Genomic DNA, 13,869 nt, shown 5'->3' with positions numbered 1-13,869 from the left:
GCTTCTACAAGCACTGCTTTGAGCTGGAGTTATTGACTATTTTGTAGACCAAAAGCAATGAAAAATCACCAAGTCTGTTGGATTGCCTTAGTTGCTAAAATGGCATTTTATGAGTGAGATAGCCAGCTAACTATTGATAAGCCTGGGCATCTTGTTACCTCATGTTAGCTGTCATGACAGCTACATATTTTGTATTATTTACGCTGCTAAAACAGTGAACAGATGAAATGGTCTGGTACTAGGCACTGGGCACTCGAAATCTCCATTCCTTCTGCAGGAGGATGAAAATACACAAAAATAAAAATCCTGAATTTCAAAAAATTCTGTATCAGAGTCAGGATCCTGAGTTTGCGGATGAAGTTGTCCAAGTACTTCAAGAAGTACATTGTCTCCATCCTTTCTGTAAACTGGAAATTAAAGGGAATAAAACTCTTCCACCGCTCTGAAATTCACCATGGTCCTCCTCCCATGAGGAGGATTTCTAAGTAGACCTAGAGAAGTGATGGTGGATAAGAAATTTCTAGAATTAGCAGAGTAGGCTTCAAAATCCTGATCTCACAGAAACGAAATCTCAATTGTGAAAGAAAACCAGGAACAGGAAAATCACATTAAATATGTACACTAAATCCTGTTTAAAGGATCAAATCAATTACCTGGCTAACAACAAAGGCAGATCAACAATCATCACAGTAGATGTGTGATAGGAATTTTGGCACTTTCTGACATATTTCTAGGTAGTTCTGTTTTAGGAACTAAATGACTTTCTGTATTGTTCAGACTTCTAAGCTTGTGCGTGGAGCATAAGTTCCCAAAGATCTCCATACATAGTGGCAACAAATTCAGACATTCATTTTCTACGTCGAGGAAGTTTGTTCACAAGCATAACTCTGGAATTCCAGTTCAAACCACTATGCTTTCCTGGCAGTGCATGTTAATTCCCATTTGGAAGCCTACGGGAAATTCTTTTGGCCATAGAAGTCTGAGTTTCTGCGCACTTGTCTCTGAGGTGCTGTCCACAGAATTAGAGCTCTCTCAGCCTCTTACTTCTGGCACATCTCTTGACTCATAGCGGAGCATATACAGAAGACTTGGAAGTGTTAACAGGTTCTTTGATATAGCGCCGTAGCAATTTAATTATTTACTCCAGTGCTGCCTCAGCTATCCTGAACTTGAGAAATCAGATCGGATGCAAGATTTTAGCTGTTACTTACAAAACCAGAAATGATGTGGAATTAAATTGCGCAGGAAATTTGCTCTCTCTCCATCATGTGGTGATTTGAAGCACTTGAGCTGAAGTTACTTCCCGTGGCATGGTATCCTCTGTGAGTGACTGGGAGCTTTCCTACCTCCTCGCTGCATTTCCCATCTCCAAAGAATTTAAGGCACTGTAAAGCACTTCCCCCCCCCCCACACACACACACCCCACACCCCTCATCCTGTTCTCAAGGAGGAAGTGACCTGAAGTATGGATCAGATTTTTGGCAAGTCCTTACTCGTGCAATTCACTTTTAAAGCTGTGGGATGCCTGCCCAGAACATTGCATATTCCGAGCTGCTTTTGTACAAAAAACGAACAAATAGCTTTAAGCTATGTCTCCCAGCACATTCCTTGTGAGACCTCAGGACCTTTACTCTGTCCTTCTTGATCTCTTCTGCTTTTGAAAAAGTCATTTGAAAAATCTCCCCTTGTTGATTTTCTGTGGGATCTTCAGAAGATTATAGCGGATGAAGAAATACAAATGTCAATGGGAGAAAACAGTATGATTACAATTCATCAGCACTCAGGCACGTAACAGAAAGGTTGCCCACTGAATCCCTTTGTTTCTCTTTTTCCTTAAACACTGTATTTTTAAGCAGAGAAGTTATTAACTTTGCCTTCCGTATAACCAGGCTTGTATATTTTCTCATCTGATGCATGCTGATTATTGGAAGTCTCACACTACCATCCTCGATGTAAGGGATTTGAGCTCCCCGTATGTACAGGGCATCTTTCCTTGTTAATCTACTCAAATCATCACTGAGTTTCCAAATCTTGTTGCCCGTTCTGCTACCTCTTAGTGTTTGCTAACACTGAACTGAAGCTTCCTCTCTTTCCTTACCAACAACCGGAGACGTAAAGAATTCTCTACATCCTTTCTTTGCTTCCCCCAATTTAATTCCACTGCTCCATCAAATTTATCTTCATTCGCTTTTTGCAGAAAATGCTCAGTACCTTGTATTATATGGTATATGCAGAGACAGACCTCTGGAAGTTGTCTGCCTCATTAACTTCCAAAATCTGTGAGACACAAGGGCAGATAGCTGTAGAAACATACCTAGGAACAGAGCTTTTCCAACTGCACTTGCTCTTGTGATATAAGGTTATGGGACCATAAAAGAAAAAAAAAAAAAGCGAACACACCAAAAACACACTTTGATGTATTATGCAATGTACTTGATGAAAACAATAAAAAAAGCTTTCCACTCTATATAGCACTTCATAAATATGCATTTATTTCCTCATCTTTCATCAGTTTTACAGTTTTAACCAGTGCCTCAGTGTTAATAATTGTCAGAAGCATATAACAGAACTTCAGATAGTTTTATTCTACAGTTCTGAAGTTAAAAACAAATTAATGGGCCTTTCCATATGGAACTGAGCCAAAAAAAAAAAAAGCAACAAATTTCTTATACCATATTAGTTACATAAGATTTCAAACTAACATTTCTATCCTACCGTGTTTATTGTATTTACATATTTGAGTAATTTGTTTACTATTTACATATTTCAAATACTGAATCTGTTTATATTGTACATTCCTGCTTAAATTCTTATTACAGAAATTCTTTAGCACACATTTTAGACACTACAATTTTAGTATTTCACATCAGCTTTAGGAAATTACTGCCTGGTTTCACTAATGATGTGTCAAGATGCCTCCTTCATAAGAAAATACATATTACAAAGGAATTTTATAATATTCAGAATCTTTTGAATTTTGAAAAAAATAAGTACATGGGATGTAATAATCAGGAAGTTATTTCCTTTTCTATGTAATATGTTTGGAACGACATTTTACCTGAGATGTACAATTGTTAATTGTAAGGTTGTTGTTTGTTTTTGTTCTGGTTTGGTTTTATTAAAATGAAATATTTTATGTAAATTTTAAAGTATTGAAAATTTTGAAATTTTACATAAATGTTGGCCTTCTATTTATTGAAAACTATTCCTATCTGTATAGATATATAAATTTTATTTATATATCTATATCTTGTTTTCCAGAAAATTCTATTTCTATATAAATAAGCATTGTTATTATATTAGGAAACTTCCCACTATCCTTAAAAAGCAATGTGCTCAAGTACAATACTCAACTTCTGACGCAGACACAAGAGTAAATGTGACCTCTGATGGTAACTTTCTTTCAAGGGAAATAAGAGGTACCTGTTGAATTTGGAAGACATGGCAGACAACTTATGTGGACCCGATGAAGGAAATTCTATATATCCAGTCCCATAAATGTTATGCAGAAGCATCTGACACAGCAGACAACTTGGGGTCAACTTTCCATGTTACATGTAACTACCTAAATAACATCTTAATTAAAAAATAATAATAATTATTATAGAAATCCATTACAACATTGTACATTTAATGCTGTGTCTTCTCTCTAGTTACAATAATATGCATTTCTATTAACAAATTACTGTAAATACTAAGTCTAAAGCAAATGTTCATAAAGTTCAGGTTTCTTTTATTCTGTTATTGGTAGATATTCTGTTAGGCACAATATGACATTCTTTGTAAACATAAAGATAAATCTTGATACATTAGAGCATGAACTTATAGAAAATAATATACAGATATTTATGAAACACAGATCCACTATACACTCTAGGCACAAATGCAGCAATCTAGGAGGCGTGAACTTGAAGACATCAAAACTGAGAACCCCAGCTGATGTCAGTAGAACAGAAATGCATCCTAGTCAGCAAACCCTCCTGCTTCTGAATTAATTTGTTTCTTTCTCTTCCACCAATTATTTCATGTAATTTCAAAATACAGATCTCATAATCACATGTTGGTAAAAATGTATTTTATTCTATTTACCCTGAAACAGCTAATTACTTATTATAAAGTTGGCGTCAAGAACTAACATCCCTAAAACAAGTAACGAAACTAGTATGTCTAGAAAGCTTTCTTCAAAACATGTATTTACATATTTTTAAGAACTTTAAAACAATCTTCCAATAACAAGTCACAAGAGAAAACCTCTTGAAAATCTTTTACTTTCCAAAATTAAAAGTGCACTACACTTTTTGTGTGACATCGTGTGACTCTAGAACTGAACTGGTGAATGACTATTCTGAGCCTCCGGTATATTGCTTATTGCAGCTCTCACCCTTAATAACCCATATGCGTGGGGCAGGCACAAATTAACATAGGTTTATTTACATCTAATAGAGCAACATCAGAATTCTTATCTGAAAAAAAAAAATCTTGAAAATAAATAGTGCACTTAAATTATGTAAGTTTTAAGAAATTATTCAGAATCCCATACTTATATGAGAAACATTGATTTCATTCTGTAAAGTCAGAGAGGATTTTTATTCTGCTAATGATGCAGAAGTATCTGAGTGTATAGTTACTGGGAACTATCGTCTCCCTTCCTCTGAATAGTAAGAAAAAAGGTCTTAAACTATTTAACAAATAAGCTTTGGACAGATATATTAATTTTCCTTTTCTAACATGCTAGAAATGGAGAATAAGGCAACAACTGAGAAACAAAATATATCTTGCTTTGTAAACCAAGCTTCTTAATATGATTCTTAAAAGTGAACTTTCATGATGAAAAATTGAAAGGCCTGGAAAGAAGACTTTAGTTATTTTAACAAGACCACATCTTCCATTTCATTCAGTATTTTAAAAACACTCCAGAATACATAAGGTGGGATTTATTTTAGTGCTACAGATGAGTCTTAGGCTTTAAGTCAGTTCTTTGTAGGGCTAAAACTCATCTACAACACCCTACAATACTGAATAATGTTTAGAAAATACCACCAATTTCCATTGCAAACTTTTATTTTCTTATATTATTGTATTCTAACCTCATTCCATGGAAAAAAATAAAAGGTGGTGTGAGAACATCAGCATCTTCTGAATTATAACCAGACCTCAAAACACAGGTCTTGCTATCTCAAATGGTCTTTATGACCGTGAAAAGTTCTTTTTTTATCCAAAGCAAGTAATTCAAACCGGCTGATAGTCATGTCAATGAAGTAGTCACAAAATCATTCCTTAAGGAAGTTTTAAAACTCAGGTACATACAACAATTACTCAACTCATAATTGCAGAAGGGGAAAAAAAAAATTATGTGATAGACTTCTGAATTCAGTTTTTCATGCTGAGCAAAAAAGTTCACTTTTAAGTTCATTCATTACTCAATATCCTGCTTTGTCCATTTCTTTGGTATTCTGTTCTCATTTTGCAAGTTCTAACAGAATTTTAATGGTCATCTTCATTCAAACAAAAGAGCAATGAGCTGAAATCACAACCAAAACAACAGATGCCATAATACTGCAGAACACATTGGTCTTAATAATTTCTGGCTCTTTATATTCATTTCTTGTAATGATTGGGGGCATCTGCAAATGCAAATTTGAGTCTGTAGGCTTCTGCTAGGAGTACACTGATTTCTTCATTTCCCCAGTGTACTGTGGGCAAATTCTGTAAAAATATCAGCAACTCCTAGTTGGAGAGAGAGAGAGAAAAAATATATATTAATATATATATTCAAATATCAGTGTAATAGCAATGTATTACAGAATGATCACTTATAAGTAATCACACAAGCAGCACATCAGTATTCCATACAAACCTGAGATCCCCTTCGGTTAAGTGATTTTCCTATAACTTGTTAAAGTTATTAGTTATATCTGAGTCATGGCTATTTTCTAGTATTTATTAAAAATAAATAAATAAATAAAAAGGGGAGCGAACTCACTTGCTTTGTACATACTAACAGCCCAATGAGAGGTAGGTAAACAGTATCTGCTTGCATTTGCCCTTGTATGATTGCCCTAGCAGTGCCCCCAGTATTGGGTGGAAAGCCCTTGTTGTGTTCAAACAAGAACTCACACAAAATGGAAAAAAAAATCACAAAATCACACAAATCAGAACCACCACATTAGACTTCTAATAAAAAAACAGTGCTATCACACCCATTTTCCTGATATAAGATACAAAGCTCATGGGTATAGAGACACTAGAAACTACTAGAAATTCAGTTCTGAATTTCAGAATTGGACTCTGTAAATCCCAAATGGTTTAACACAAGACCAGTTACTTTCCTTTAGATTTATCATACTGCCTGTATTGTGTTAGCAACTTGACAGTTGCCAGTTGCAACCAACTCTTGAAGTTTCACATATTGTTTTGTGCACAGTTCTTTAAAAATTCCACATGTATCCTCCACATTTAAGATCTTGAACGTATAGTTTGTAACACCTGCAGTCCGCATTATTTCAACATCCCTATGCTAGGTATGAACTGGGTGCACACTTACACTTTTCTTCTTTAAGAAGCTATAAAATATTCATTTAATGTTTAATCCCTTAAATGTTTCTATAACCTCTTTATCAGGTGGGGAAGAAGCAGACAGTTACAGATAAAGCAAGGTTGCTGACTACTCTGCATGTCAATATCAAAATCTAATATTTATTTAGTAACCCAGGTTAGTCCACTGCATAAACAGAAGTGTTACAGTTCTCTTCCCTAATTAGTCTTTTCACATGCAAACATGAAGAATATCTGGCTTTTTCTCATGCTGCTGCTTCCTACGTATGCTGTGTACATAGTAAAGCAAGAAACTGTTAGTTATTAGTTTAAACTAAACCAATTTAATTTATTTCAACATTGATGATATAACAGAGCAAGTCTCAAACATAGAAGCACGTTCAGATGTTGATTTTAATTTATTTTGTAAAGGTCCTAAAATGTGGATTCCTGCTTTTTTAGGACATCTGTGTTATTGTAGCAACATGGTATCAGCAAATACGTGGAACCTCCTGTTGACCAAAACTCCCAGATTGTAGCTCTATACTAAACTGATGCACAGGATCAAATCCCAATGTTTATGCTTCAGAGAATCCTTTTAAAGGGTTATCTGAAAAATATTTTCTTCCTATCCCATTACTGAATTGTCAAAAGGACATTACATCTATCTATGCTGTCTCTTACTCAAAGTATTGTTGGCTTCCAGAGCATGGAGTTACACAATTGGATGCATTCTCAAAATTATCATTGATCATTAGGTCTGAGACTTTTGACAAAAACTTCCCAATCACTTCAGGTATTTTCATGTTCCCTAAAATTCTGTGGAGAACCCTCTGGCACTGGTGGAAAGATAATCTGCTTTTCTATTTATACATGAAAATATATAATATACATTGTCAGTGAGTTGCAGTCAACTCCCATTGCAGTTTTAAGCCCTGGTTTCTCAGTCTTTCCAGGTTTCTTAACCCCAGGTAATTTTCTCTCTCTTGTATTAGGTTTAGGCAAAATTTATTTCCAAGCTGCCCAAGCCCAGGAAATAAGGAACTCACTGGGACAGTGTCTATATGGTCAGTTCTGACAACAGCAGCAAGAGGGCCTGCAGCAGCAGAAAGCTTCGAGTCCTCACGGGTACGCTGAAACTTGCCTAATTTAAGTAGACTCTGTGGAAGACCAACTACTAGAAATTTTCTCCTGAGTTCATGCAAATGACAATTTCATAAGGCTCATAGTTTGACTAAACTTGGGAGTTTTGTGTTTTGTTTTTTACTTTTTTTTTTTTTTTTAATAAATAGCGGGCCAAACGTCCACAGCCTTCAGACCTCACATGAAAGCCACCCTAAGCCAAATATGAAGTTCGGATTTCAAACTTTACAAAGAAAAGATCACCTGCTGATCCTCTGACTCATGTTTCAACTGTTTTAACTAAAACACTCCTTAAAGATTAAGGACAAAACAGGAAAAGGGAAGTTTTAGGATGAGTTACATCACAACAAACTGCACATGGAGTTTTTTGATAGAAATTATAAAGCAATCTTAGCAGTAAGTGCAGCTGTTAAGCCTGCCTGTATCTTCTAGGTGCTCAATTTCTGTAGAAAAAAATGCAGACAATTTGTGAGCATGTGCTTATATAGTTATGTATACGTTTGCACAAATACGTTTGTTAAGTTTTATTTTAAAGAGGAGGAATGAGTAAACAGGAATGCAATTAAGAACACAACCCTTATCCTGCGATAGATCAGAATCCTGCCGTATCACATATAAGCACACAGTCAAATCCTTTTCATAAGGGTCTTATTTTCCTTGTCTTGCTCCCCCTTCTCCCTCCTATGTGCCTGCTTTCAGGAAATGTGGCTGCAGAGCCCTTAACAAGAGATTTCAGGAAATAGCGAGGAACAGAAATGAGCACAAAATATTTTATTTTTTTGCAAGGCAATTATTTTAGCTTCACCTATTGCATGGTCTTGCTATATGGGTTCTTGTAAGACAAAACAAGAAAGAAAAGAAGTTGAGCAGTGCTGTATATTTAATTACAAATAATAAGTAGCAATACAACAGAGTTAGCACGGGAATGTTTGTACTACACTTGAGAGAGCACTTATTTTTAAATAAACTATTATACAATTGCCAGAAGCACACTTAAAAAAATCTGCCTACTTTTCTGACAGTTATGCTGATAACTGTAATTAATAATTTGGCAGTGAAGAGTAGGAAGGTTGCATATAGAGATGACAAATGCCTACCTCCACGAAAGGTTGTTTTTTTGTTTTCTTTTTTTTTTTTTAATTTACCAAAGTAACTTTCAACCAGCTCAAAGACACAGTAGATAGTTACATGAATTTGTGAAATTAGCTGTTTTCATGTTTGCAGTGCCAAGACTTTGCCTGGTCATACTGCTGGTACAAATGCGGTACCACCCAGAGGGTGGTCGGGCACTGGGACAGGCTCCCCAGGGCAGCAGTCACAGCACTGAGCCTGACAAAGTTCAAGAATCATTTGGACAATGCTCTCAGACACATGGTCTGATTTTGGGGTGGTCCTTTGGGGACCCAGGAGTTGGACTCGATCCTTGTGGGTCCCTTCCAATTCAGGATATTCTATGACTATGAAATGATTCATGCTGCTTGAGTAGTGTTTTGATATTCCTTTGGGCTACTGTTCAAATAAATTTAGGCCTAACCAATCCTTCACCCAGTGGACCTTTCCAGGAGCACTTAGAATCACAGAATCGTTCGAGTTGGAAAAGACCTCCAAGATATCTGCTCCAACCATACCCCTACCACCGATGTCACCCACTAAACCATGTCCTAAGCACCACGTCCAACCTTTGCTTGAACACCCCCAGGGATGGTGACACCGCCACCTCCCTGGGTAACCCATCCCAATGCCTTTCTGAGAAGAAATGTCTCCTCACCTAATCGGATGTTGCAAACAGCACCTGCCTGTATAGAAGGTACTATTAAACTATTCAACTGCTAATGAACTAAAGCTACTGTTTCGGCACTGAAATTAGAATTTTACCTTGATAACACATTTGATCATTTGTTTCTGTGGCAATTGTACATGCTTTTCAAACTGGAAAATGCTGCTACAGATTTGTGGAAGACTGATATAGCTTGTAGATAAATGAATTCTACTTATATATTCAGTTTTGAACATAAGGTGGTCATACTGGATATGCATATCAGAAAATTATTACAATACTATCATTTAATTTCTTAAAACCTTCTACACAGCAGCCATTTTTGCAAACATCTGACTGTCCACTATTTGGAAATATAAAAGACAAAGGAAATACAGTAACAGTCATCCATATTTATTTTGTTACATTTACCTGCCCAAAGCACTGAAGGAACATTATCTAACAGAACAAACCCCATTTTCAAAAATAAACACAGTTTTGGAGGTTTGTTGACCTATAGAGAACCAGACAAAATGAATGAGTTTTCTTCAAGGACACACTGCAAAATGGCAGGAGAAATAAGGTGTTCCGTGCTTAAGACTGGAAATCTTCACTTTAAACTCTTTGCTGATACATCTTTAATATCCATACTACATTAAGTTTAACACGCAGCTCAAATACGAAGTAGTACTATTGGTGAAGAAATAGTTTAATACTTCTACAGTCACTTGCAAACATTCATAATTTTCATCGTAATCAAATACATAAAGAAATGGCAGAGTAATCCATTGACTGTCCAAGTCTATTTCCCTTTGGGTGGGCATTTTTCCATTGTTACCAAGGGAAAAGGATCAGTCCTTAACTACTCAAAGACTGAGACGCTGACCAGTGAATACGCATTATAGATCCAAGTAAACTAACTGGTTAACATCATGAAACACTACTTGACTGATTTACTGAAGATAAGGCTTATATCCCTGTGATTATTACTTGAAACAGCTGCAAAACTAGATGAGATTGAAATAAATTTTACAACTTGTTGAAAGAATCTGGAAAAAAAAACTTCATGAAAAAAAATGTAATTGCTAAAAAAAAGTCATGCTACATTTATTGCTGTCCAAATTTGTAGCATTATCAAATAAATAAATAAATGAAACCAAACAAAATCCACCCAAATGTCCTAGGATACGAAGAACTGTACAAACATAGACTAATCAATATTTATTTACAAGAATACATCATGACAAGTTAATCTAACGCTGCTCAATTTAAAAATTTACACTTGCAAAAGAGCAAAGATGACTGTAAATAATGACCCAAGAGTATCCACTCATTAATTATTATTCCTAGTTTTACCCCAACAGATAAAGTAGGAATGACTAGAGTTCTTCTTTAAATAAGGCATCCATGCTAACTGCTTCAATTTGCTTTCCTATTCACAACCAAAATTAAAATATATGAGACACTCTCTGAAATATGATGAATCATGAACTTGGTTTAATATTTAAAATAAAAACTCACTGGTGACAAACTGCTTAGTATATTTCAGAACTAGGAAACTAAGTCGAAAAAGCAGCTTCTGTAATATATCCCTGAAATAATTTATTTTATGCTTCATTTAAATGATATTGTAATGTGCCTTGGCCAGGGAACCTGTCAAATACTTCCTGATTTCACTGAAATTATTCACCAAATAGGAACACTGAAAAAGTATCTTGATATTCCTTATACATGTAATTAAGCTGTTGCAAATCACAATCTGAACAGACCTGGTTGGCTGCATTTTTTCATTAAAAAGTATCTAATAAGTGCATATGTGCAAACAGAATGATCATCACTGCCAGTTTTTATTTTTTTATGAGAACAATTCCACTTTTCTCCCCACACACTTATTTCCATTGATCCTTACCTCTACATCCCATTATGCAGCAAAAATTAGCTGTTAAGGGGGCAATGCTTTACTACAAGCACAAGGGACCAAAACCACAATGAACTACCACTATGCACTAAAAGAATCTATTGGAAGAATGATGGGCTTAATACTCCACTTCACAGCTTAAAATGAAATACTTTAAAAGCAAATCACTTAACTGTGGCTTTTAATACCTTTAAATAACAATAGTTTTCATCCTTTTCAAAGCACTTAAGATAATCTAAATTGTTGGATTTAGTTACATACGCTGTGTAGAATGAAGTTTGCTTTCAAACAATTATAACCTCCAGCCTTTCCCAACTATTCTTTTAATACCTTTCATACTACTGAATGCTAAAAAGATTTTAAAGTACTTTAAATACTTATTTTTACCTACCCAAGTCGTGTCATAATCCTGTGGGTTACACTGCTAGTAAACAGCCCAGTGACATACCACGCACAGAACAACCAATACTGCATAAGGCTTTCAACTGCATGACTTACATGTATTTACTCTCCAGCAGCGTTTAGGGCATTATTCTTAAAATAACCCAACCTTTGTAATGCTGACAGAAGTCTGACACTGAGCTGTCAGACGACCATCTCCCATGAATGACATAGGTAAACTGGCAATCCCAAGAGCCAAAGCCATAAGCTGCATAGCTGACTATGAACTGGAGCTTGTAACAACTTGGCCCAGATGGAGAACAGCAGCAGCGGTTATTGATGGGTAACACAATCTCCATCACTTTATCGGATGTAACATTCATGAAAAAGAACCACAACGGTTCTTTGAAAATATCAGCTTTAATACCTCTTAGCAATGTCACAATTATTTTTGTGACAATAATGCCACCTAGTCTTTGCACGGGGCTTTAGAAATGTAAAGTATTTTTGCAAAATACATCATTTTTTTCAGTTCCCTCAGATAAAACTAAGGATGGCATAAACTATCTTGCCCAAGGGCAGCCAGCAGATCATCAGCAGAGCTGGGGTTTCCAAAATCCCAGTCCAATGTTTGTTTATATTTTGGCTGCATCTACAACAGACACAGTCTAAATTACACCCTTTACATTTGGCAAATAGAGCATTCCAGTTTCATTGGACTCTTACTGCGCTGAACAGCCATACTCATCTCTTGAACTAAGGCCTAGCCGTATGAACTAGCCTGCCAGGACAACTCCAGCTCAATCGACGTGCTGCATTTCCCTGCTCATGACACACTGGGGAAAGGCCCTTCCAACCTCCCTTCCTCCTTGCCATTCAGGCAGTGGCGGGTTTCTTCCTTACCGGGGAAAGATCACAGGTATTGGAGGTATGCATAACCAGCAGCTAACTCCTGATCTAGGGTATAACTGTTAAATTTAAACAAACAAACAAACAAAAAAACCTACGAATTAATTTTATTTTTTAACTTTAAGATTTAGAAAAAAAGAAGAGTATTTTCAAAGTGTTAAAAACCTTAGCATTTCAGGGAATGAAGTGGCAGTCTGATTCCTTTCTTGCCTCAGTTTTGACACAGCAGGACCAAGCCTGCTTGGGGAATTCAGAAGTCTCCATGCGCAGGAGCAACATCTGTGGTGAAGATGTACCACCATAGCTGAGAAGGTTCGAGAGCCTGTGTAGATTTGCTCCTCTATCCCCACCAAGTAAAAGTGCTACTCTAGCTCTGAATCCAGCCTTGCTTTGAGCAGCGGATTGCATGACAGACCTCCCACAGTCCCTTCAACACTGAAGTTTTCTGGTGTTTTATTTTTTTAAGGGACACAGGCTTAATTGGAAAAGCAAGCCAAAATGGTGATAAAAGAACTGCTAAGTACACTTAACTCACAAAGAGAATAATATTCAGTCTCGGGGTATAATACAGTACACAATTAATAAAGAAACATAGGCAGAGAAATTGTGCTCAATGTAATCAGTGGAAATACCACAAAAAGAGGAAACTGGTAACTTATTTTTTTCTTTATATGGATTTTATTGCATAGAGTGAAGCCACCATGTATTTTATTGTATTTTATTCCTTTCCTTCTATCTGTGAATGCATCCTAGTGTTTTTCAGTCTTTAGAACATCAATTGTTTGTAGCACAATTTTTGTTCCATTCTCCAAAGAGGAACTGCGTGGTAACCTCCCACATACCAACCTTCTTTGCTATTATCAGTAAGATTTCTCTGCTGTTTTCTCTCCAAGGAAAGGAAAAATTAACTCTTTTAAGACAATGTACAAATATTTCAAATAATTTCACGATAACAAAACATGCTCTGTCTCATTGTCCTTTAAGGCTATTCCCTGGATTTGGAAGATGCAACTCATTTACACAAGAATCCACAGTGTCCATCTCTGCTTTAGTCTATTTCCCTCAAGAGTTATAAGTGCTTCTTTGCCTCAGAGCTGTGGTTTTGTGTTTTATTGTTGTGGTTTTTTTTTTTTTCAATTTCTAAATCCCCTCTTACTATCTAATCCTCATCTTCAAAGCAGAAGGCTTACCGTGTGAAGTAAACACCTTGGTTGTCCAAGGCTGGCTG

The 13,869-nt window shown here is 36.0% G+C and overlaps 1 protein-coding gene across 1 annotated transcript in view; it reads right to left on the bottom strand.

Annotated features, from left to right (window-relative positions):
- Positions 1-2,469: 2,469 nt before the first annotated feature.
- Positions 2,470-13,869, bottom strand: part of TBC1D22A (TBC1 domain family member 22A) — a 174,595-nt gene continuing 163,195 nt past the window's right edge. Inside the window, exon 13 of the mRNA XM_083794758.1 lies at positions 2,470-5,727. Coding sequence (XP_083650884.1) covers positions 5,599-5,727 — 129 coding nt within the window. The 3' untranslated portion in view covers positions 2,470-5,598. The remainder of the gene's footprint in view (positions 5,728-13,869) is intronic.

The sequence above is a fragment of the Anser anser genome (assembly GCF_964211835.1).
Source record: "Anser anser genome assembly, chromosome: 1".
In the NCBI taxonomy this organism is placed as follows: Eukaryota; Metazoa; Chordata; class Aves; order Anseriformes; family Anatidae; genus Anser; species Anser anser.
Note: the sequence above shows the minus strand (reverse complement) of the source record. Positions and strands in the feature narration are given on the sequence as shown.